Genomic DNA, 25,263 nt, shown 5'->3' with positions numbered 1-25,263 from the left:
TCCAACTGAAACAAGTCTATGATTCTGTGATTCTTTTCAATTGATTTCTCACTGTGTAATGTGCCTATGCTACAATAAATGATTACTGCAATTTCTCATCAGAAAGGGCCTCAAAATACTGTGATGAGACTGGGAACTGGTTCCGCCATCCTGAGAGCAACCGAACTTGGTCCAACTATACCCTGTGCAACTCTTTCACCTCTGAAAAGCTGAAGGTATGCTACCAGGTTTAAAAAGGCAGTGGTTGGTTGGGAATGGCTTTGGGCTGGGCTGGCAGTAAGACACAAAAAAGGAGGTCAGAATAATCCTTATCTTTTAGCTTAATTTGTTGCACAAGAATTGAATAGCATTTTCCTTAGGATTTCAGATTATTAAAATTACTTGATGGGCGCTCAAGCCTAAGTGTAGGTTTGCTGCAAGGTGAATAATTCAGTAGCAATTCATGCAACAAGCTTTGCACTATTTTTCAAATGCATTTTGTAATTCCTATGATTTTCCCTGATTGCCCAATAGTTATAAAATGATCCTTTGGAAATTCCATTTAACTTTCTGTAATAAGGATCTTCCAGGTTGTTGATGTCTTCCCTGCAGGGCTAGAAATATAAACACGGTCAAAACATTTTTTGCAAGGAAAAGTAGATCACCCTGTGCTCAGTCCCTTTGAAAGGAAACATGTCTGAAGGTACCAAGCAAATTCTACAAGCCTGACCACATTTAACAGTGTGACCCAAGTCATTGAGACTGTTTACAAGATTGAATTAAGCAGTTGCATCACTATTTCCAAAATCAAGTTGCTAGGCTGAAAGAGGAGAGCTAAATATAAAAGCACTGGAAGAAACAAAGAGAAATCTGAGCAAAGCTTTAAAAAAACAAAATCAATTTAGAGAAGCTCATGAAAAGAAGTATTTCTCAAATGCATGTGGAGCTCCAGGAAAATCTGGTTACAGGTTTGTGACAGAATAATTTGTGACTGTTTGGAATTGCGGAATGAAAAGAGTCCAAAAAAGAGTTATTTGATTTGGGCTTTGTGTTGGAGGATCTTTTTTTATGCAGCCAAAAACGCAGTATGTGGTTGTTCTTTAGTAATGATCCAGCCCAGAAGGCCATGGAAAATTTTACTGGACTAGGAGGGGGGCGAATTCTAAAAGGTGTTGCAGCATGGGAAAATAGAGCTCACCTATGTGACAAAGAGAGAATAAGAGTAGCAGATCTGACTTCACATTAAATGGAAGTGCCATAAAAATACAATGCTTCCAGATGTTGGCCCATGTCAGGAGGCAAAAAAATGTACTTCTGTTCCTTATTATCCATGCCTTGCAGAAGAACAATTCTGAACACGATTCAAGCAAAGAACACAGAGGAAAATCCTACGTACCTTGAGGTTCTTCTGAAACAATAAAGAATGGAAAAGACAGAAAGAAACCATCTACAGAAATGACAAGATAGGGTCTGACCCTTTAATCCAAGCTCTGGTGCGACCCCACCTGGATATTGTGTCCAGTTTTGGAGCCCGCAACACAAGAAGGACATGGACCTATTAGAGCAGGTCCAGAGAATCCAAGATGATCCCAGGGTTTAAATGCCTCTGTTGTGGAGACAGGCTGAGAGAGTTGGAGTTGTTCAGCCTGGAGAAAAGAAGACTGTAGGCACACCTTAGAGCTGTATTTCTGCTGAATGGGGCCTCCAGAACAGCTAGAGAAGGACTTTTGACAAAGGCATGGAGTGAGAAGATGAGGAATAAGGGCTTCTAACAGAAGCTGGGTTTACATTAGACATGGGAAGCAGTTCTTGCCCATGAGGGTGCTGAGGCACTGGAACAGGTTGCTCAGAACAGTTGTGGAGGCTCCGAGCCTGGAAGTGTTCAAAGGCAGGTTGGATGGGGCCTTGAGCAAGCTGGTCTAGTGGGAGGTGTCCCTGCCCATGGCAGGGAGGTTGGAACTAGATATCTTCAAGGTTCCTTCCAACCCAACCCATTCAGTGATTCTATGATTCATTTGTATCCTGCTTCCATGTACCTGTGGATAATGTAATTGAAACAGGAGATGATTTCATGTCAGAAATGCTCATCTTGAGGCCATGAGTCCTGCCATTTAATGGATTGCTGATATTAAAAGTGTATTGGAGAAGAACATTTGAAAGAAAAATACAAAATGGGAGGTTGATTTTGTAGATCCTTCTGCTATGAGGAAAAAAAACAACCTGTGTGCCTGCAAGCTGCTGACCCTTGCCTTTTCTCTCTGTTCACTTGCAGATGGCGTTCATCCTTTATTACATGGCAATCGTTGGCCATGCCTTGTCTATCACATCCCTCTTGATCTCCTTAGCAATATTCTTCTATTTCAAGTAAGTCTTTCTTACAGACACTCTCTGTTCTTCCCCTGAAGGATCTCAAGTGGGGAACAAAGAAAAAGCTTGGAAGGGGACATGGCAGGGAGAAGCAGCTCTTCTCGAGTGCCTTTTTATAGAACCAGAGAACACACTGGGCTGGAAGGGACCTCAAGATGTCATCTAATCCAACCCCCCTGTAGTGATCATAAACGTCCCCAACTAGATCAGGTTGCTTAGAGTCCCATCAAGTTTGACCTTAAATGTCTTCAGGGCACATCCCTGGGCAACCTGTTTCAGTGTTCCACCACTCTCATTGTGCAGAACTTCCTCCTAATGTCCAACCTAAATCTCCCCTGCTCCAGTTTCAAACCATTGCCCCTTATTCTATCGCTGCAGGTCCTTCTAAACAGTCCCTCCCCAGCCTTCCTGTGGGTTCCCCTTCAGATATTGGGAAGAGAAAACTGGGAAGACCACAACTGAATTTGATTTGGAATCCTAACCCCAGGCTCCAGAGTTCTTTGGGATAGTAAAGACTGGATCTGGTTAAATTTGCTACCCAAATGGTCCAGGAAGGTGATTCCTTGCAGTGAGCGAGGCAGGATCAGGCTGACTCACTCTTATCTCTGAGTCATGGGCAATGCACGATCCTGACCAGTCCCAGGTCATGCTGAAAGACTCATCTTTGCAGCAGCCTTCCAGACAGTAACACACCTCCTCCTCGCTTTCCTCCTCCACTTCTCCTTCACCTTCCATGACTAATCCGTGACATAAAGGTTAGAGGAAGAAGCAGAGAAAGGAATTAAAACAAAGTGCTGCAAAACAGGAGGACACAGAAGAGAGTGAGGATAAAGCTGTGTGGGAGCAGGGTTCATGTTACCTCCTGTCATCTGGCTATGACAGCAATATATTATTTGACCTTCAGCGAAAGACAAGCTGTCCATCAGCCAGTCAGTCAGCTAGGAAGGGGTGATTTGGGGAATGTAGAATAGCCTTTGGCTGTAGAGGCAGCAAGAAGCAGCCTGCAGAGTTTGCTGTTTGCCACGTGTAAGTCTTCCTTGGCAGAAGTCTTTTCCTTTCAGCTTGGGGTATCAAGATTCATGACAACCTGGCATCACAGATACTGCAGTACTTTTGGAAGGGGATAGGGGATCAGTGGTGATGAGCATCAGGAAGCAATAGTGACAACAGGAGACAAAGTATCTGCAGAATGTTGAGCAGTGGCAGGCATCATCACATTATTGCAGTATTTTTATAGTATCTCATATGACAAAGCACAGAAGCAAAAAGGGACACCTAGCTTTAAATCACTTCTAACTGAATCATTAAAACAAAGGCATTTGTATAAGGGCAGATGGGGAGTACAAGAAGAACATGAGTGTGTTGTGTGTACCTGCAAAATCTTGTTGCTGCCAAGGCTTCTAAAGGGAGTTGAAGAAGGATAATGGGTGAAAGGATAATGCTAAAATCATAGCATGCATCAGATTGGAAGGGGCCCTCTAATGGCCCCTTCAACCCCCCTGCAGTCAGCAGGGAAACCTCCAACTAGATCAGGTTGCTCAGAGCCCTGTCAAGTTTGACCTTGAATGTCTCCAGGGATGGGGCCTCCACCACATCTCTGGGCAACCTGTTGCAGTGTTCCACCACTCTCACTGTGAAGAACTTCCTCCTGATGTCCAACCTAAATCGACCCTGCTCTAGTTTAAAATCATTGCCCCTCGTCCTATTCCCACAGGCCTCCCCTGAGCCTTCTCTTCTTCAGGTTGAAGAACCCCAGCTCTCTCAGCCTGTCTTTGTAGAAGAGGTTCTCCAGCCCTCTGATCATCATCATGGCCCTCCTCTGGTCCTGCTCTAGCAGGACCACGTCCTTCTTGTGTTGGGGACTCCATAGCTGGAGTCAGCACTGCAGGTGAGGTCTCACCAGAGCAGAGCAGCAGAATCATTGGTGGAAGTTTGTTGGGGATTGTCCCCAGATGTAAGGGAGAACATGACAGAAAGCATGAAAATAACTTGCAAACTAAATGAGTGGGTAGGAGGTGGAAAATAACTGGCTGGGAGTGAAGATTGCTGTTGTCTGTATTCATGAGGGGGAAGAAGTGAGAGGTTCATACTGCAGATCTAGGAAGAAAACAGTGCTAACAGCTCCTTGGAAGCCAAAGCAGCCCAGATGAAAGGATGGTTAGATTAGCTCTGGGTTTTTGAAGGAAGTGCATCCTGCATTGACCTCCACACGCACAGATCAGAAACTCAGCTTGTGCTCCTTCCCAGACTGGAAAAGGTGTTTGCCTGCTGGGTTTGCCTGCTTGCTCCTACTGATCACTGCATACAGACAGCATACTCCAGGTTGCCTTTGTGCATTCCCCTCCTGCCAGCCTCAGGCAGTGCCGTGGGGCATGGAGCTCTGGGGAGTGTTGTTCCCTGTGTCAGGAATAGCTGGGGATGTGCCATGAGGATTTGGGCATAATTGAGAAAGGGGAGATGGTGAAAGTCTGAAACTGCAGCCATGGTTTGGTGTCATAAGAATGCTGGGAACTTTTCTCTTTTACATGGGATTGTAGTGACAGGATGAGAGGGGCGGATTGAAGCTTGAGGAGGGCAGATTTAGACTGGAGATTAGGAAGAAATTCTTGACAGTGAGGGTGGGGAGACACTGGAACAGGTTTCCCAGGGATGTTGTGGATGCCCCCTCCCTGGGGGTGTTCAAGGCCAGGCTGGATGAGGCCTTGAGCAGGCTGGGCTGGTGGGAGGTGTCCCTGCCCATGGCAGGGTCATTGGAACTAGATGATCTTGAAGGTCCCTTCCAACCTAAACCATTTTATGAATCTACGAAATTTTGGTCCTCACAACATCAGAAATCCCACCCCCTCCAAAACCAGACATTCAGAAGAGATTGCTGCTCCTTCTGAGCAGGAAAACAACCTCTCCAGCTTTGGGATCTCAGATGGAGTTAGAAACATGCAGGATACCAACCCAAATCCCCCTGTAATTTCAGGAGATTCCTGCCCAAAGTTCCCATCCTGTCTCACAGCTAATTCCTAAAGCAGCAAATCATTTTCATCTGAGTAGTCAAGAAATTGAGTCTCCAGGGAACAAGTTCCTCACCCAGTGGTATTCCTGATGTCCAGCACTTGCAGCATCCACATCTCCTAATTCTCAGGGTTCTGCTTCACCACTCTGTATCTCAATCACTGTGAAATAATGAAAGGCATCAAAGGCTGAGAATGCAGCCACTTCATATCTCAATGACCATGACATAAAGAAAAGCATCAAGGGCTGAGAATGTGGCAGGATGGCTCCGTAAAACATGGTCTAAACAGTGTGTGGTGCTGAACAGGTGTCAAAACAACCCCCCAGATTTGGCAGAGGTTATGGCTGCAAAGCAAGGCGTGGATTTTCCAACCACGCCTTGCCAAAAGGCATTCCAGAGACTGCTGCCAGAGAGAGCTTGTTCAAGTGACAGCAGAAGAGCAATCCTGATTTATGATGTGTGCTGCATATTTTTCAGGAGCCTCAGCTGTCAGAGGATAACTCTGCACAAGAATTTGTTCTTTTCTTACGTGCTGAACTCTGTCTTCACCATTGCCCACCTCATCGCTGTCGTCCCCAACCCAGGCCTGGTGAAAAGGGATCCTGTAAGTACTGCATGAGTCCTCTCCATCTCATCACCTGAGTAAAGCTGCTACAGCCCTGCTGACACCACACAGCCCCATTCACCAGGTAATGGTGGCCATCTGGTAGAACAGGCATGGAGTGAACATGCTGAGAATCTCCCTGAAGCTTGCTCAGATCTTTCACAAGCAATAAAAAACTTTGAACCTGTTCCAAGAAGGAGAAGCCTCAGACTTACTCCAGACAGACCGTCCACACACACCTGTGTGCTTACCGCTCTCATGCCAGATCCTTAACCACTCTTGTTCCAGTTTCTCACCGCTCTTGTGCCAGTTCTCCACCACTCTCAGCACTAACTACTGCCTTTTCCCAACAAAACCTCTCAAGGGACAGGGGTGAGGGGGCAAGGATGAAGAGATACAGAATCACAGAACCATTAAAATTGCAAAAGCCCTCTAATATCATCAAGTCCCACTGTCTACCCAACACCACCATGGCCATTAAACCATGTCTCAAAGTCCCATGGCCACACGTTTCTTCTTGAACACCTCCAGGGATGGTGACTCCACCACCTCCCTGGGCAGCCTGTGCCAGTGCCTGACCACACCATCAGTAAAGAAACGTTTCCTAATATTCAGTCAGGTCCTGGGGCTTGTTCCCAAGTTTTCAGGTTGCATCTATTCTGCTCAGGTGAGGAAGATCTGCACTCTGAGCCACAGGAAGGTTGGAGTATGAATGCCCACCACACAGAGCAAACTGCAGAATTAAATGTCTCTGAAAAGCCTGGTTTAACCTATCCTTGGTGAATCTGCGCCATCTCTGGACCCTCAGTCTCTGCCATTGTGGCAGTGAGAAGTGCACCCCCTCAGGACAGCTGTTTACAATGTGAGCAAAACCTCAGCAGCCTTGTGCATGGTTGTCATCAACTCCAGCTCTCCCGTTTGGCCACAGTGGCTGTTTGGAACCATTGGCATTTTCTTCTGAGGCTGTCATAGCAAAGCAACACTGGTTGTAAATGCAAAATGAGAGAATACACTCCAGATTTGCTGAAATTCATGCCCTGCCTCTAGATGTGCTGCTCAAGTCAGGTGTTCTTATTTTATCCTCAGAACTGAGCTACAGCAGTCCCTGGAAGGCTGTTGGTCTTCCATGGCCTGGAGTTGTCCTTCAGTTCTGACACCAATTCAATATTCCATGCTTTACTGAAGCTTTTTATTGGCTTTTTCCCCTTTGATGTTCCTCAAGAGACAGGACAGGTTTGTAACTACAAAGTGAACATGACCTGAAAGCATAGTGTGGGACCTGGGTGACCATAAATTTCTGTTAATTGTAGAGTCTCCTCTGCAGCTGAGAGACTGAAAAGTAAACAGAGGAGATGTCATTAGCCCCTAAAAACACAGGCATGGAAAAATGTCACCTGGTGACTTCTTAAATGTCAGAGCCACAAGTACAAATGCTAACAGTTGCCTTTTTGGAGGCTTTTGTGCCATGCTCTATGGATGTGGTGTCCTCTAATGAACTCCTGCTCCTGTGCTTCTCCACCAGCCTTCCCACATGAAGAGAGCATTAAAGCAGTTGCAGTTTGGATATTCCTTTGGGAGTATCAAGCAGCTTATGTTTAGAAACCTGGCTGTTGGGGAAGCACTGACTTAGAATCATAGAATCATTTTGGTTGGAAAAGACATCTTATCTCATCTTAGAGGTCTTTTCCAACCAAAATAATTTTATGATTCTATAAGAAACCTGCATCAATTGAATCCTCAACCCAACAGCAGCATGCCCACTCAACCATGTCTTCAGGTGCCAGGTCTACACTTTTTTTTAACATCTCCAGGGATGGTGACTCCACCACCTCCCTGGGCAGCTGATTCCAATGCCTGACCACTCTTGCAGGAAAGAAAATTTTCCTAATATCCCTAGTACCAAGTACTTTACCAGGGCTAGGGCTAAACCATGTCCCTCAGTACCACATCTCTGCCTCCTGTTGGAAACACCTCCAGGGATGGGAATTCAACCCCCTCCCTGGGCAGCCTGTCCCAGGGTTCAAGAACCCTTTCAGTGAAGAAGTTTCTTCTCATGTCCAACCTAACCCCCCCTGGTGCAACTCGAGGCCATTTCCTCTTACTCTAGCACTCGTCGCTAGGGAGAAGAGACCAACCCCCACCTGGCTTCAGCCTCTTTTCAGGGAGTTGTAGAAAGCAGTGAGGTCTCCCCTCAGGTTCCTCTTCTCCACACTCAACACCCACAGTTCCTTCAGCCACTCCTCACTAGCCCTGTTCTCCAGACCCTTCACTGGCTTTGTTGTGCTTCTCTGGACTCCAGCACCTCACTGTACTTCTTGAAGTGAGGTCCCCACAACTGAACCCAGCATTCCTGTCCAGTGGGCCTGATTCTGGGCTGGCTGCTTTGCTGCAGTGTCGCCATGGGCACAAAGGCTGTTAAAATCATTCCCCCTTGTTCTTTAATTCCATCTTTTGCTTTCCTGTAACACAGACATGGGATCCCTCTGAGCACCTGTGTACATTCTGTTCTGTAAATGGGTTAAAAGTATATTAAAACATTAATCTCAGCCCAAGCCCCTCTGTGCCAGCCTTCTGACTGGAGCACAGTTTAATGGATGACTCATTGTAGATCAATTGTAGAGCGGTGTGAGGTTCTGACAGGCAGTGATTTACAGCCACAGTCCTGCCTTGCTTTGGAAAATCCTTTTATTTCTTTTTGTGCAACACAGGGATGCTTGGAATTTGAAAGAATATGTTCATAGAGTAGCCTTCTAATATCTGGAGAAAGCCAAACAAACAAATATGTAAGGCAGAGCAGTAATCAGACTTCAAGGTACTGCTTTGAAATGCAAAGTGAAGGGTGTCTGAGAACAGGCTTTATTGCGAACCAGATGAATTTTAAGTCTGGCATCCATGACAAGAACTAAAAACTCTCCTTGAGGAGGGTTCTTTTATGCTGTGCAGTGGGGAGGTTCAAGAGGTGAAGAGGAAGAGGAGGCTGAGGGGAGACCTTCTTGCTCTCTACCTCAAAGGAGGCTGTAGAGAAGTGGGGGTTGGTGTCTCCCCTACTATCGGGTGATAGAATGAGAGGAAATGGCCTCAAGTTGTGCCAGGGGACGTTTAGGTTGGAGATTAGGAAAAATTTGTCTCTTTACTGAGAAGTGGTCAGGCATTGGAACAGGCTGCCCAGAGAGGTAGTGGAGTCACCATTCCTGGCAAAAAATGCGTGGACATGGCACTCTGGGACATGGTTTCATGGCCACGATGCTGTTGGGTTGATGGTGGGCAGGTTGGACAAGGCCTTGAGCAAGCTGGGCTAGCAGGAGGTGTCCCTGCCCATGGTGGGGGGGCTGGAACTAGATGATCTTTAAGGTCCTTTCCAAACCATTCTGTGGTTGGACTTGATGATCTTCGAAGTCTTTTCCAACCAAAATGATTCTATGAGTCTATCAACTAACTCTTGTGGCTTTAAAAATGAAATCATAGCAGGGGGGGTTGGAACTGGAGGATCTTTAAGGGTCCTTCTAACCCAACCCATTCTATGAATCTATGATAAAAGATGGGGCTGTCTGCTCTGCCCTGTGTGGTGAACAGAAAAAACAAATCACCAAAAATAAAGATCAGAATTTGAAGTTAATCCTGTCAGGATCCTGCATTCCAGCTTGTCAATACTCCTGTATTTTCATGGGCACCAAGCTGCACTGCAAATATTGAAAGAGATCTGAATGCACATGTTTGGGTAGGCACTTTGGGAGTATTTTCCAGCAGCAGAAGGTGCTGCACTGCATGGCTAACAAGCTTTTCTGGTCCAAAGGGGCAGTCCAAACAGATGGAGAACATGAAGTCCTCTACCTGCTGAACTGTCAAAATGTCTATTTAGAGACAAGAAATCCTGAAGGCATCTTACAGTCCTGGTATTCAGCTTGGAAAACATCTGGAGAAGTTAAGCAGGATTTTCCTGCAGCCACAGATGGTGGCTGTTGCTTTGCAATCATTGCTGTGACCTCAGATTTCTGAGTAGCCTCTGGTGCTTCCCCAGGAGCAGTGGGTCTCTGCTGGTACAGCAATGCCCTTCCACTCCTCCTGGCCCTCCTCACTGCTGGTGGCATGGAAGCCCATGTGGAGGACCTCACTGCCCTCTCCAAGGGGGTGAATGGACATGAGATCCTCTCAGAAGGTGAACAGCATTGTCCCTCATCAGCTGGCACCCCGGTAGCAGACACAACACACATCACCATCTGCTTGCCTCTTCCCAGTGTCTCAAAGCCACAGACTTTTGTCCAGGTCTATGTCTGCAGTCTCATGTGAACCACTGGGAACCCCTTCCCAGCTTTGCCAACTCCCTTTAGCTCCACATCTCACTTTGTTATTTGGACAAAATAAGCTAAAGCTGTCTTCTCACAAAGACATGAGGCCAGTATCTCTGGCACCTGACCACAACCATCTCCACTGCCAGCAGCACTTGTCCTCCATGAAGGAGGGACTTTGGAGTTTAAAGAGCAAGTGGCTCCAGCTCAGATGGGAGAGCTGAGCAAACCTTAGGACAGTTTGATCAAAAGTGAAGTAAGTCACCTAGATAGAGCCCTCAGTTACTGTCTTTTCACAGCCTGTCCTGTACATAGAACCATAAAGCTGCTGAGGTTGGAAGAGCCCTTTGAGATCAGCAAGTCCAACCACTCACCTAGAGCTCACAGTCCCACCACTGCTGCTGAGCTATTACCACTAAACCACATCCCTCAGCACCACATGCACATGCCTTTGAAATCCCTCCAGGAATGGTGACTCTACCACCATGTCCCTGGGCAGGCTGGGACAGTACCTGAGAACCCCTTCTGGAAAGAAATTGTTCCTAATATCCAACCTGAACCTCCCCTGGCACAGCTTGAGGACATTTCCTCTTCTTTCACCGACCCCACCTCACTCCACCCTGCATCAAGAACAAGTTGGTTGTTTCAGTTCTAACACATGCTGACTGGCTTTGAGAGATTTTTTTCTTACACAGTACTTTTTGGAGTGCTGTTATCACATATTTCTTCTGCTTTGTGAAGGCTCTTTGTTCCTTCCATCTCATTTATGAAAGTTTTAAGTCCTTGTCACTGCTAGGTGCTGAACAAACCCAGCAAGAGATGGAGAACTTTTCTTCCACTTCACTTTCTTGCAGCCTAGAGTAATTGTCTCTCTTTGAATGCAGAGTGCTGCTCAAGTGTGTGGCATCATCTCATTTGTCTTAACAGGTGAGCTGCAAAGTGCTGCAATTCTTTCATCAGTACATGCTGGGCTGCAACTACTTCTGGATGCTGTGTGAAGGCATTTATCTTCACACCCTGATTGTGGTGGCAGTCTTTGCTGAGGAGCAGCGTTTGCACTGGTATTACCTGCTGGGCTGGGGTATGTATCTTATGATTTGCAGAAAGATGGACAATTGTTTCAGATGTTTGAATTCTTCTAGCACTTGTACACCTGAATTCTTGTATTGGTACACAGAATTCTGGGGGTTGGAAGGGACTTTTGGAGATCATCTAGTCCAACCCTGCTGATAGAACAGGTTCACCTAGAGCAGGTTGTGCAGAAACACGTCCAGGTGGGTTTTGGAAGTCACCAGAGAAGGAGACCCCCCAAACTGTCTGAGCAGTCTGCTCCAGGGCTCCAGCACCTTCACAGAAAAGAAGTTCTTCCTTAAGTTTTAAGTGAAACCTCTTGTGTTCCAGTTTGTACCCCCTGCCCCTTGTCCTAGAACTGGGCACCACTGAACAGAGCCCAGACCCATCCTCCTGATCCTTTAGATATTTATATGCATTTATACCACTAGATCACAGCTTAAAACTGATTTCTTGGGTCCTAGATGTGGATTCATTTAGGTGGATGGACCTGGAGACTTAGAAAACTCAGCAGGAGTCGGTAGGTACTTTTTGCATTGCCTTGGGATTGTCCTATCACTAGTTACTTCAGAGAAGAGACCAACACCCACCTGACTCCAGCCTCCTTTCAGGGAGTTGTAGAGAGCAATGAGGGCTCCTCTGAGCCTTCTCTGCTCCAGACTGAACACATCTTGCCACACAAGCCTTCCCAAAATAGAGTCATTCCACATCCCATTATGCAAGAGCCAAGCAGTCATAAGTGTGTGTTTGTTTAGGTGACAGTCAACTTAGGCAGTGCAATGGAATGCAACTGGGACAGCTGGCCAGCAGAGAAAGCTTGTGAGCAGCTCAAATGGTGCTGAGATCAGCACCAGAATCGTACTGAGTAGTTACCTGATAAGATAGTTACCAGCACCTGCAGCACTGCCCAAAAGTAAATAGCATGTGGGCTGTGGTAATGGCATGATGGTATCTTGAGGAGGAAAAGGTTAATAAATCTGGCCACAGCTCCTGACTGAAATCTGCAGCCTTTTTAGGGAAACTAGAGGAAGGCTTGCACACACAAAAAAGAAAACAGAATCTATCTTCAGCATCTCCTAACTAAGGCAGAAGTCATTAAGAGCAGAGTGATCTAAGTGGGACCCTCTGATTCACCTTGCATAAATCAGTGGTATTCCACTGATTCTGGAAGCAATCGCACAGGCTGACTTTAAAGAGTCAGTTAAGTTAAGCAGTTGTGCTCTGCAATACAATTCTGATTGTGAATTGTATTCTGCTTTAGAATTCTGCCTTGTGCCCTGCTTTAGAATTCTGAACTCTGCTCTGGTTTAGAATTCTGCATTGTGCAGTAAATTAAAACTCAAAAGATCAAGGTAAAGGCACAACAGGAGATGAAGTGAGTCATTATTCATTTTTATAACCAATCCCTGAGCAAGAAGGTCTAGATTATTTTATCTGGGAAAATCAGTGCTGACATTGTTACAAATCTGTTTGATAAAACACCTGAGCAACTGTAAATGACTTCTGTGAAAGGTTTGAGGTGGCTGAATGGAGTCTGACATGGACAGATGTTCTGCAAGGCTGATGCCTTCGGGTGAGCCCTTCTCTGGGAACTGCTGCTGGGGATGCCATTTCTCACTTGCTGCTGCCCTGGGTCAGGAACTCGCCCTCGTCCAGGGCAAGGCAGGAATTTCAGATGTGTGTACACAGCTGTCTGGCTGCTTCAGGCAGCTTCATCCACATAAGAGGTGCAAAAGGAGTAATCTTTTTGGACAGTGTGAAATAGTGACTTCAGTTGGAAATACAACTAAACATAATTGCCAGTCTGTGCCAGAAAAGACCTGGCATGACCTCAAGGGCTATGCCTTACCTTTTCCTGGAGTGAGATCTTTGCTACCTTACCCACTGCTCATTATGTGTTGGTGGGGGACACCTGGAGTGACCCATGTTGTACCATTAAGATCCAACAGACCTTGCTGTTCCACTTCTTTCTTTTGGTCCCTCACAAGAGAAGAGCAACATCTAGCCCTAGCAGAGCCTGCAGCTGGAAACTGGAGCTGTAGACAGGCATGAGCTCCTTACCCTCTGACTAATGAAAACTTTCTGTGGTGTCCTTAAGATTTGCTTGGGAGTTTGTTGAGCCAAATATTCTAGGCTAATGCATCTAGCAGAAGAAAATTAGATCCTTTGGCTCTCTACTCATGATGCTCCAGGCCAGAGCTTTCAGATGAAGATTTTTTGCTGTTACAGAAAGGCCCCCAAAAAACTGCCCTTCAATCTGTCATCAAAACTGGCCCAGGTTGCCTCTGGTTCTAAATCAGAAGGATTTTCTCAAACTGTCAGTTTCAAAAGGTTACCCTGAGGTTGGAAGTTCCTTTCTTTCTGCTCTGAGCTTTTTTGTTGTTCTACTGTGCATCATCACCCCAGAAAACCCCAACATTCTGCAGCCAGAGGCCAAGTAATCATTTTCTAACAACCTATAACAGAGAAGACAACCCAGGTGGTTGTCCCACAGCTGCATTTCCTTCCTCCCAAGCTGACCTGCAGTAAGAACTTTTTTTGGCTGTTGGTTAAAGACATCAGAATGTTCCAGCATTGGCTGGCCTCTGCTCTGAGGTAAGGCTTCTCCAGAACTTGGCTAAGGATTCTCTGTCTCTTCTAAAAGTGTTGATGGAATCACCAAGACCAAAAGAAACAAGGAGCCAAGTCTTTCCCTCTGTGACTGATCATGGGATCAGCACATGTTTTATTTATGGCTAAAGAATATCCAAAGCTCAGAAGAAATGTCTGTGGCTTATAGGGGGACAGGCAGCAGTAACATCAAAGGTGCCCATAAAGCTCCCTGCTCAGGACACACAGGGCAGTAGATCAGCTCCCCACTGGCTTGCTGTCTGTATCTACAAGGTAGGGTCAGTGTTTTAGTACACACTCCTCAGGTCCAGGTTTGAAGCCTATTAGACAGGGACACAAGAGGTCCCTGAAGGTGATGAGGCTTCATCTGGAGTATTGAGTCCAGTTCTGGGTCCCTAGTTCAAGAGGTCAGGGAAATGCTTGAGTGGGTAAAAAGGGCTACAAAGATACTCAGGAGTTTAGAACATCTGCCTGAGGGGCTTGGGGCTGTTTATCCTGGAGAAGAGTAGACAGAGAGGATCTTCTTGGTGCTGAGCAACATTTAAAGGGTAGAGGTTGTGAGGAGGAGGCTGGGCTCTTTCCAGTGGTGCCTGGTGACAGGACAAGGGGCAGTGGGCACAAACTGGAAAACAGGAGGTTTCACTTGAACTTAAAGAAAAGGTTCATTGCTGTGGGGGTGCTAGAGTCCTGGAACAGGCTGCCTAAAGAGGTTGTGAGGTCTCCTCCTCTGGAGGCTTTCAAAACCTGCCTGGACACATTCCTGTGCAAATTGATGCAGGTGAACCTGCTTTGGCAGGGGGGTTGGACTCGATGATCTTTGGTGGTCCTTTCCAACTGCTACCTTTCTGTTCTGTGATTCTCCGAGTAGTGTGTGTGAAATGAAATTCAAACTAACAAAATACCAAGCCTGATCTCTAACTTTGGTTATTCCAGGATTCCCTTTAGTACCAGCATCTATCCATGCTGTTGCCAGAGCCAAATACTTCAATGACAAGTAAGTAGCACAGCTGGTTTGGAAGGCACTTGCCCTTCTTCAGCTGTGGGACACATTTTCTTTCAGTTGTTAACCATCTGTAATGGTTTATTTCCCCTCCAGCTGCTGGATGAGTGTTGACACTCACTTGCTCTACATTGTTCATGGACCTGTAATGGCAGCTTTACTGGTAAGAATCTTATATGCTATTAATAATTAGTTCAGAAATGCTGCTAACCTGTACAGAAGGATTTTTCTTCTGGGTTTTTAAGGAGAATCATAGAGTCATTTCTGGTGAAAAAGACTAGTCTAAAGTTATTGAGATCAACCATTCCTTTGGTCAAAAGTCAGGAACAGCTGAGGGGTTTCTCTACTCAGAGTTACAATGCCAAGTTCTCAGTGCTTTTCAAAAAGGAGTCCTGTAAAGAAACCTCACAATTAAGAATGAGATTTTGTGGCAAACAAATCACTGACAGCTTTGGAGAATAAGGATGGTCACTCTTTCCCAGAATAATGATTTTTGTACAGATGTACAGTATTTCAGAGAAGACAGAATCATAGGATGGTTTGGGTTGGAAAAGACCTTAAAGATCATCTACTCCTACCAGCCCAGCTTGCTCAAGGCCCCAGCCAACCTGCCTTTGAACACTTGGAGCCCCCACAACACCTCTGGCCATCCTGTTCCAGTGCCTCACCACCCAAATGGGCAAGAATTGCTTCCCAATGTCTCATCTCAATCCAGCTTCTCCCAGTTTGAAGCCATCACTCCTTGTCCTGTCCAGGATAGGTCTTGAAAGACTGGGTCTTTAAAGTCTCTAGAGAAGAAGACTCCACAACCTCTCTAGGCAGCCTGCTCCAGGGCTCCAGCACCCTCACAGCAATGAACTTTTTCCAGTAGTTGAGGTGGAACCTCCTGTGTTGCAGTTTGTATCCATTGCCCTTTGTCCTATCACAGGACGCCACTGAAAAGTGGCACCAGCTTCTTGACAGCCACCCACTGGATATTTATAGACATTGATCAAATCCCCTCTCAGCCCTCTCCAGACTGAACAGCCCCAGGTCTCTCAGCCTTTCCTCCTCAGACAGATGTTCCATACAGCTGCTCTGCTGTTCCCATACCATCACATCTATGGTGGGTTCACTGGTTCAATCTTGATCACTTCTGCTGTTGTAGTGCCAACTAACTTGTAGAAGAGGATTCAACCTTTATTTTTATCACCATGCTCCAAGACTCTGCATATTAGCCACAAAGGAAAAGGGGGGGGGCTGTGTTTTATGGAAGAAGACCAATCTTTACCTGCTTTCCAAACAAAGCATTCTCATTTCTGCCTTGCACTCATGCCTTCCAGTTCTATTTTCATGTGAAAATGTCAATGTCTACAAAATACCCTGCATGATTTGCTATCAAAATCCCCCAGTGACAGACTGACTCAGAAGAGCTGAGGAGTTTTACCTCTGCAAAGCCTTTTTCCCACTTGCCACTGTTAGTTTCAGAAATTCTGAAAGCGGAGGTTAAGCGGAGTGAGTGAAGTCAGAGCAGGCTGGAGAATAGGGCTTGGATTTAATGCAGGATAGGACCTCAGAAGTCATTTATTATTCCTTTTTTTTCTTTTCCTCCCAGCAGAGCACAAATGTAAAACAGTTGAAAGGTCTCTTAAGTAGTTAAGAAGTGCTGAAATGCTCTGCTGAAGCTTATTGAGACAGGTTTAAGTGTTCTGAGAGGTCCAGATGAAATTTCCCTCATAACTCTGGAATTTCGGTTACTAAAATCTGTGTAAGGTGTACAATTTACATACTTCTTCCAGAAAATCATCTGAGAAAGGAATCCATTGAAGCTCCAAAGAATTTGGTGCTTAATAGTCCAGTAACAGAGGAGGAAAGAGTGAGCTGGCTGTACTGGAGAGAGAGAGAGAGAGCGCAGCTCTCTCATAGCTTGGGTTGGGTCCCTCACTATAAGGACATTCAAGTACCCTTCCAGAGAAGGGCAGTGAAGCTGGTAAAAGGTCTGGGCAATGGATCTGGTGAGAAGCAGCTGAGGAACCTGGGGTTAGTCTGGCGAAAAGGAGCTTGAGAGGAGACCTTCTGGCTCCCTCCCAAGTCCCTGAAAGGAGGTTGGAGCCAGGTGGGGGTTGGTCTTCTTTGCCTAGTATCAGGTAATAGGACAAGAAGAAATGGCCTCAAGTTCCACCAGGGAAGGTTTAGGTTGGAGATATGGAAAACTTTCTTTGCTGTGAGAGTGGTCAGAGATTGGAACAGGCTGCCCAGGGAGGTGGTGGAGTCACTATCTCTGCAGGCGTTCAGGAAACGTGTGGCCATGGCACTTGGAGACCTGGTTTAATAGCCATGGTGGGGTTGGGTCAATGGTTGGACTCAATGATGTTAAGGGTCTTTTCCAAGCAAAGCCATTCTGTGATTCAGTGATATTTTGAGCTACAATAAAGCTGGCAAGTCACAGTGATGAAGACATTGATGCCCTCTGTATTATTTTGGATGCCTGTTGACTCTGATTGCCTTCACCCATAGCAGCTTTGCTTTTGCAGGTCAATTTTTTCTTTCTTCTTAACATCGTGCGCGTGTTGGTGACGAAGCTGAGAGACACCCACCGTGCTGAGTCCAACATGTATATGAAAGCTGTCAGAGCCACTTTAATCCTGGTGCCCTTGCTAGGAATTCAGTTTGTTATCATACCCTGGAGACCAGAAAACAGACTTGCTGGAGAGATCTATGATTACATCATGCATATATTAATGCATTACCAGGTATGTTGTGAACCAGCAACTGCAGCTTTGGTGAGTTGCTTGTTGTTAATTTAGCCAAAGATGCTGTGGCCACTTGTTTTACCCTAAAACTGGAACAGGTTGCTGAGAGATGTGGTTGAGGCTCCATCCCTGGAGACATTCAAGGTCAAACTTGATGGAGCCCTGAGCAACCTGGTCTAGTGGAACATCATAGAATCATCAAATGGTTTGGCTTGGAAGGGACCTTAAACATCACAGAATCACAGGATGGTAGGGGTTGGAAGGCACCTCCAGAGATCATCCAGTTCAATGCCCCTGCCAAAGCAGGATCACCTAGGGCAGGTCACACAGGAGCATGTCCAGATGGGTCTTGAAAGTCTTCAGAGAAGGAGACTCCACAACCTGTCTGGGCAGCCTGCTCCAGTGTTCCAGCACCCTCACTGTAAAGCAGTGTCTAGTTCCAATCCCCTGCCATGGGTAGGGCCACCTTCCACTAGACCAGGTTGCTCAAGACCCTGTCCAACTCAGCCTTGAACACCACCCACCCACCAACCCACCACATCCAGGTAGATGATATCAGTTGCTCTTCCCTTACCCATGCTCACAGCATGGCGGGGGGGGGGGGGGGGGTTGGCCATGATGACCCTTCTAACCCAGTGCAGTCTGTGACCAGTGAAAACTGAGTGTGACCATGGCTGTCCAGCTCTCTTCCCACCACTTAAACATTGTTGTCTTAGCTGCCTTTGCACGAGGAGTGCCGCTGCCTAAAGAGCAACCACAAGATAGGGGAAAGAATGAAAAATGTAGCAAAACTGATCAGATTTCTAAATTAAGGAGGGAAAACTGAGATCACAGAGGGCTTTTGTGCTCCAACAGTTTCTGGTGAAGTGCTCCAATCGACTGCAGCTGGTGCTGGGAGTTTAATAAGATGATGAAGCTGTGTAGGCAAACTTGTAGAGATGGAATGTCAACACATGGAGGAGAAGGCTGAGATAATGAAGCTTCTTCTAGAAATTAAAATTCCATTATTAGGCAGTTTAAATGAAAAGATAAAACTGACAGTTTTGTTTCAGACAGAAGCTAAATGCTGAAATTAAATTAATGTGTGGAATCACAGAATAGCTTTGGTTGGAAAAGACCCTTAACATCGAGTCCAACCATTGACCCAACACCACCACACCTACCAAACATGTCCCCCAGTGCCTATCCACGTGTTTCTTGAACACTGCTGGGGATGGTGACTCCACCACCTCCCTGGGCAGCCTGTTCCAGTGCCTGACCACTCTTGCAGCAAAGATGTTTTTCCTAATATACAACCTAACCCTGCCCCAGTGCAACTTGAGGCCATTTCCTTTTCTCCTGTCACTTGTTACCAGGGAGAAGAGACCAACCCACACTTCACTCCAACATCCTTTAGGGACTTACAGAGAGCCAGAAGGGCTCCCCTCAGCCTCCTTTTCTCCAGACTAACCAACCCCAGTTCCCTCAGCTGCTCCACACCAGCCCTGTTCTCCAAACCCTTCACCAGCTTCATTGCACTTCTCTGGACTTGCTCCAGCCCCTCAATGTCTTTCTTGGAGTGAGGGCCCCAAAACTGAATCTTGGACTCAAGGTGTTGCCTCATCAGTGCTGAGTACCTGAGGACAATCCTTTCCCTGGTCCTGCTGGCCACACTATTCCTCATCCAGACCAGGATGCTGTTGGGCTTCTTGAATACACTGGTTCAATGTCATCCCCACCAGAACATCAATTTGGTCCTTTCAGGAGGGTTGTGAAGTTGACCTGCTCCCTGCAGCCCACTGTGATGCTTCTTTTTCTACTCAGAGCAGATTTTTTTAGTCCTTAGCTTTCTTAATGCCTTCCCAAACATTACTTGTATTCATACTTAAGGCAGCCAGCTCCAGCTCTCCAAGCACTCCTCTGGTGCTCATTTTCTTCTAGGGATGATGAAGCAATTAGCTGATGTTCTATTAGTTTGTGTCATGGCTCTATTTCCCCACCAGCTACTATACAGCACAGATTGAATCTCCAGCAACTAGCAGCAGCCTATTAGTTTTTGCATCCCAGGGCATGTCCATCATATACAAGCAGGCATCTTGGGTACACTTATGGGGGCGGGGAGGAGTGTGTGTGTTTGGGGGTTTTTGTTTGTTGGTTGGTTTTTTTTTTGGTAGGAAATAAAATACATTCTCCATTCCTGCCAAAATGAAAAGATTTGTTTCCTTCATGCATCTTCTAGAACTGAAGCTGCTGTAAGTGAGCATCGTGGTTTGCTGTATTAGCTACACCATCCATGTACACAAAAAGGTGCAAACAAGCACTGCAGTCCACAGTGAACATCAGAGACTTAAGATGCTGAATGAGAGAGCACTTGCTCCTACACAGAGCTGTCTGGTGGTTATTTCACTCAGAGAGTGGTTTTCCCCTTTTGAAAAGCAACTCTTTGAGATCTTACTGGGAAATCTTCCTCTGCTTGAAGTCATTTTTGAATAGTAGGAGCCAGTCTGCTGTAGAATTGTCTTGCTCTTTTTGCACTATGAGGTCCTGAGCAACCTGGTCTAGAGGGACGTGTCCCTACCCATGGCAGCAGGGGTGAAACTGGATGATCTTCCAACCCAAACCATTCTATGAATCACAGAATCATTTTGGTTGGAAAAGACCTTTGAGATCCTCAAGTCCAACCATGAGCTTAACGCTACCAAGTGCATTTTAAGCAAAAGTATTTGAGTTACTTAGGCTGGCAAAGACCTTTGCAATCATGAAGTCTAACTTTGCTAAGTCCATTTTCAAATTGTTTAGGCTGGAAAAGATGTTTTAGATCATCAGTTAATGATTTGGGGGCTATAGGGGCTACTTCTCCACCACACCAACTGGACCTCCATGGCGTAGCAACAGAGCTGTGTTATAGCTCTACGGACCTGGTTGAGTTGGAGTGAGCTGGGGGTTAGTCTCTTCTCCCTAGTGACAAGTGATGAGAGGAAATGGCCACAGGTTGCACCAAGGGAGGTCTAGGTTGGATATTAGAATAAACTTCTTGACCAAAAGGGTTCTCAAAGCCTGGAACAGGCTCCCCAGGGAGGTGGTTGAAGCTCCATCCTTGGAGATGTTTCAAAGAGGCAGAGATGTGGTGCTGAAGGACATGGTTTAGTACCAGGCTTGGTCAAGTTTGATAATGGTTGGGCTCAATGATCTTAAAATGGCTTTTCCAACCCAAACAATTCCATGATTTGAATGCTGTTCTTTACTATCCATCAAGTCCAAATTTCCAATCAATTTGTATATTCTGATCTCTAAATTCTTTTCCTTTCTCTTAGGGCTTACTTGTGGCAACTATATTCTGCTTCTTCAATGGTGAGGTGAGTACCTGAAATGGAGCACAGGATGAGGACCTGATGAGTAGTCACTGTGCTGGGCACTATCGCAGAAATAAAGCGTGCTGTGCTGCAGGCTTTCCAACCACACTAGCCCACTTCTTACTCTCTACATAAAAGCAGCAGTGTGCATTTCTGAAAGCTTTGTGCAGGTGAATCAGGAGTGTTGCCATTACAAAGCAGATCACAGAATGGAAGGGGTTGGAAGGGACCTTCAGAGGTCATCCAGTCCAACCCCCCAGCCAGAGCAGGATCAGCTAGGTTCTGACAGTCTGCAGAAGACTCTACAACCTCTCTAGGCAGCCTGCACCAGTGTTCTGCCACCCTCGCAGTAAAGCTTCTCCTCATGTTGAGATGGAACCTCCTGTGTTCCAGCTTGCATCTGTTGTTCCTTGTGCTATCACTGAGCACCACTGAAAAGAGCCTGTCACTTACATCTTGACATCCACCCCTCAGATATTTACAGACATTGAATGGATCCCCTCTCAGCCTTCTCTGCAGGCTAAACAGCCCCAGGGCTCTCAGTCTTTCTTCATAGCAGAGATGTTTTAGTCCCCCAATCATCCTCTTAGCCTTTGCTGGACTTTCTCCAGCAGATCCCTGTCTCAGATGGCACCAAATGAGATAGAAGCATAGAATGATACTGGCCATCACTGAGAAGAGCCTGGCACCTTCATCTTGACACCTACCCCTCAAGTGTTTTTAGAAGTTGATCAGATCACCTTCTCGGCTTTCTCTACCAGTATAGGTTGGGGACTGACCTGCTGGAGAACAGTGACGGGGAAAAGTACTTGGGGTCCTACTGGATGGAAGGCTGACCATGAGCCATCAATGTGCTCTTGTGGCCAGGGGGGGCAATGGTATCCTGGGGTGGATTAGAAGGGGTGTGGTCAGTAGGTTGGGAGAGGTTCTATTCATTCTCTGATCTGCCCTGGTGAGGCCACATCTGGAGTATCTGGAGTATTCAGCTGTGGGACCCTTAATACAGGAAGAACTTCAGGGGACTGCTTGAGAGAGTCCAGTGCAAAGCCATGAACATTATTAAGGGAATGGAACATCTTCCCTACAGGGAGAGACTGAGGGAGCTGGGGCTCTTTAGCTTGAAGAAGAGGAGACTGAGGGGTGACCTCACTAATGTTTATAAATATGTAAAGGGTGAGTGCCAAGAGGATGGAGCCAGGCTCTGCTTGGTGATGCCCAGTGACAAGACAAGGGGCAGTGGGTGAAAGTTGAGGCATGGAAACAGGAGGAAGAATTATTTCACTGTGAGGGTGACAGAACACTGGAGCAGGCCATTCAGGGGGGTTGTGGAGTCTCCCTCTCTGGAGATATTCAAGAACTGCCTGGATGAGTTCCTGTGTCATTTGGTATAGGTGATCCTGCTTTGGCAGGGGGGGTGGACTAGATGATCTCTAGAGGTCCCTTCCAGCCCCTGACATTCTGTGATTCTGTGAATCATTTTGGCTGGAAAAGCCCTTTAAGGTCATCCAGTCCAACTATTCTCTAAGTCCTCCAAGGCTGGTGCTCAACCACGTCTCTCAGCACCTGCATCTTTTGTGGTGTCATGGGTCTAATTAATCAATGTTGGAGAGATGTCCAGCTCTCTTTTCCTACCACATTTCTGTCCCCAGGATCTGCAGGCTACCACCACCTTTCTCCATCTCCCTTACTGTCATCACTTTCCAAAAAAGTCCAGTCTCCATTGCCTGGAATCTCAGAAAGGCTTTTGATTCTCCCTCTTTGGGAGAACCTTGGTGAGTTTGGCTGCTCAAGAGATGTAAACTGAGATAACTTGCCCCAGTCTTCCTGTGTGTGGTAGGACATGGACCAAAGCCCCAGCCTGGTCTTTAGTCATGGTAGGACATTGTTTCCAAGCTGGTGTATACATCTCCTGCCATGGAGCTCAAAATTTATTCCTCATGAGAAAAATTCAATGTGGGGCAAGCAGATTAATTTTAGTACCACAAGTGGTTGGATACTTTGGGGTGTACTTTTTCCTTTAACTTGAAGGCTAAAATCCATGAAGCTTAGCCAGGACAAACAGTGGTAAGGTCAGTACCAGTAGGCAGTGGTTTATGTTGCATTCATCACCTACTGCCTCACCACCATCACTTCAGAACCATGAGCCCATCTTAGAGACACAGATGTAAACAGAGTACTAAGAAGCAGTTTTGATGCCTGTGCTCATGTGGAAGAAGACATCAACAATGCATTGGGTCTGGACTTCTAAGATGATAGATCTGCTCTGTTTTCATGTAGAACTTCAGTGAATTCTCTGGCCAACAACAACAGTGTTGTACAGATAGTACAAGGTCTCTGCCATAGCCTACTCACCAGACCATGTTTCCAGGCTTGAGGTTTCTTCTAGACTGCAAGACTGGCCAACAAATTGGAAAGTCTGTTTGGAAAAGAATCAGTCAGCTCTCTTGTGTGCCAAGGAGGTGTGAATGGCTGACAGAGAACAGGAAAACTGGAAAGTCCTGGAGAGCAACCAACCACAAGCTCTTCATCTCTTTGGCCTTTCTTCCATCTGCTGCCACAGCAGAAAGTGTGACAGGCACCACCCTACCTCTCCTGGTCCCCAGGAGCCTCCTTGGTCATTAAGACCTTGTGGTTTTGCATGTGATTGTCAGCAATGCTGCTTACACAGTTCAAATGCATGCCTGAAGAGTTTTAGTTGGCACTGACCTGTGATCATCTGAGGTCCTTGGCATCATGGCAGAAATCTAGGTCAGCACCTTGCTTCATTCAAATGCAGTAGCTTCTGCCATCCATCATCTCTTTGTGGCTGGGTTCTGTACAGGCCAGCAGTTCAGGGGAGAATGAAAACACAGCTACTTCCACCACCTGCTCTTACTGGTCCATGGAGCCTTCTAAACCTGACTAATGCCACTTCCAACCATGGGCTGAACTGGGAGAGATGTGCCTGTTGTCCCCCTGACCATACAGACAATTCAAGTATCACTGTCTTCTGAGAAGAATCACAGAATGATTTGGGTTGGAAGGGACCTTAGAGATCATCTCGTTCCAACCCCCTGCCATGGGTAGGGACACCTCCTACTAGACCAGCTGCTCAAAGCTTCATCCAGTCTGGTCTTAAACACTTCCAGGCATAAAGCCTCCACACCTGCTCTGGCCAACTCCTTCCAGGGTCTCACCACTTCTTCCTAATGTCTCATCTCAATCTACCCCGCTCTACTTTAAAAGAAAAATAAACTCTTCAGTGAAGCTTTTGTAAGGCTCAGGGACATTATTCCTCCCTCTGCACTTAACCATGTTATCATCTTCTGACTCATGGTTGCCTTGGTGGCCCATCAGACTCCAGTTCAACTGAGAGCAGTTTGAGAGCTCAGTAGCAGCTCATCACCTTCACAGCAGATGCAAGAGCAGACCTCATAGAGATAGAGAATGGTTGGACTTGATGACCTTAAATGGCTTTTCCAACCTAAATGACTCTGTGAGTCCATCCCAGCATGAAGCTGTTTGACTTTACATCTGAATATTGACATCACAAGCTTTCCTCCCAGCCCCAGTAATGAAACCTTTGTTACCTTTGTTGTAATCAGAAGCCTTTTGTGTTCTTGGTACCCAATGAGCCTACACTCAGATTTTTTTTTTCCTTCTTTATGGGTTAGAAAGTGACTAGGAAAAGAACTCTTCACTTTGTCTTGAGCTAACCAATAGCAAAAAAAGAGCTACTGATGGGAAAAGTGCATGGACATCATTTTGAGTTAGTTTCAAAGGCCTAGTCCAGCCAAGGTTTGTTTATTCAAGGCAGCAGTCATACCAAAGGCAGTGCAGCTACTTGCAAGAGTTAGGATTTATAGTATCAACCCTCAAACCTTGGCTTGCATCTTGCATTAAAAACAAAAGGCCAAAGCCATTGAAATATCCACTCCTGGCATGCTGCATGAGCCTGCTGGAAACTGAGCATCTCGGGTTCATAGCAGCTCCTATGGAGCTTTGTCCTTACGTGACATGAAGCAGCTTTCCTGCAGGCAGCTGTGGGTGGGGAATAGATGCCATTTTGTTCCATACCTGTTGAGAGTGATTTGAGCTGCAGAGGCTTGGTAAAGATCAAAGTCTTCCTGGTTCATCTGCAGGAGTCAAAGACATTGTGCTGCACGGGGCCTGGAGAGTGATTTCAGACTGGTCCTTGGGCAAAAGTCATTGAAACTTAAGAGGGAAGGGTTGGGAGGGACCTCTGGAGATCACCTAATCCAGCCCCTCTGCTAAAGCAGGTTTGCCTAGAGCAGG

At 46.3% G+C, this 25,263-nt stretch overlaps 1 protein-coding gene across 1 annotated transcript in view; it reads left to right on the top strand.

Annotated features, from left to right (window-relative positions):
* Window positions 1-25,263, top strand: part of CALCR (calcitonin receptor) — a 45,712-nt gene that overhangs the window by 18,165 nt on the left and 2,284 nt on the right. Inside the window, exons 4-11 of the mRNA XM_009907455.2 lie at window positions 103-215; window positions 2,252-2,343; window positions 5,831-5,957; window positions 11,171-11,324; window positions 14,858-14,918; window positions 15,021-15,087; window positions 17,438-17,656; window positions 20,950-20,991. Of these exons, the coding sequence (XP_009905757.1) occupies window positions 103-215; window positions 2,252-2,343; window positions 5,831-5,957; window positions 11,171-11,324; window positions 14,858-14,918; window positions 15,021-15,087; window positions 17,438-17,656; window positions 20,950-20,991 (875 nt within the window). The remainder of the gene's footprint in view (window positions 1-102; window positions 216-2,251; window positions 2,344-5,830; window positions 5,958-11,170; window positions 11,325-14,857; window positions 14,919-15,020; window positions 15,088-17,437; window positions 17,657-20,949; window positions 20,992-25,263) is intronic.

This window comes from Dryobates pubescens, chromosome 4, assembly GCF_014839835.1.
Source record: "Dryobates pubescens isolate bDryPub1 chromosome 4, bDryPub1.pri, whole genome shotgun sequence".
Taxonomy (NCBI): domain Eukaryota; kingdom Metazoa; phylum Chordata; class Aves; order Piciformes; family Picidae; genus Dryobates; species Dryobates pubescens.
Note: the sequence above shows the minus strand (reverse complement) of the source record. Positions and strands in the feature narration are given on the sequence as shown.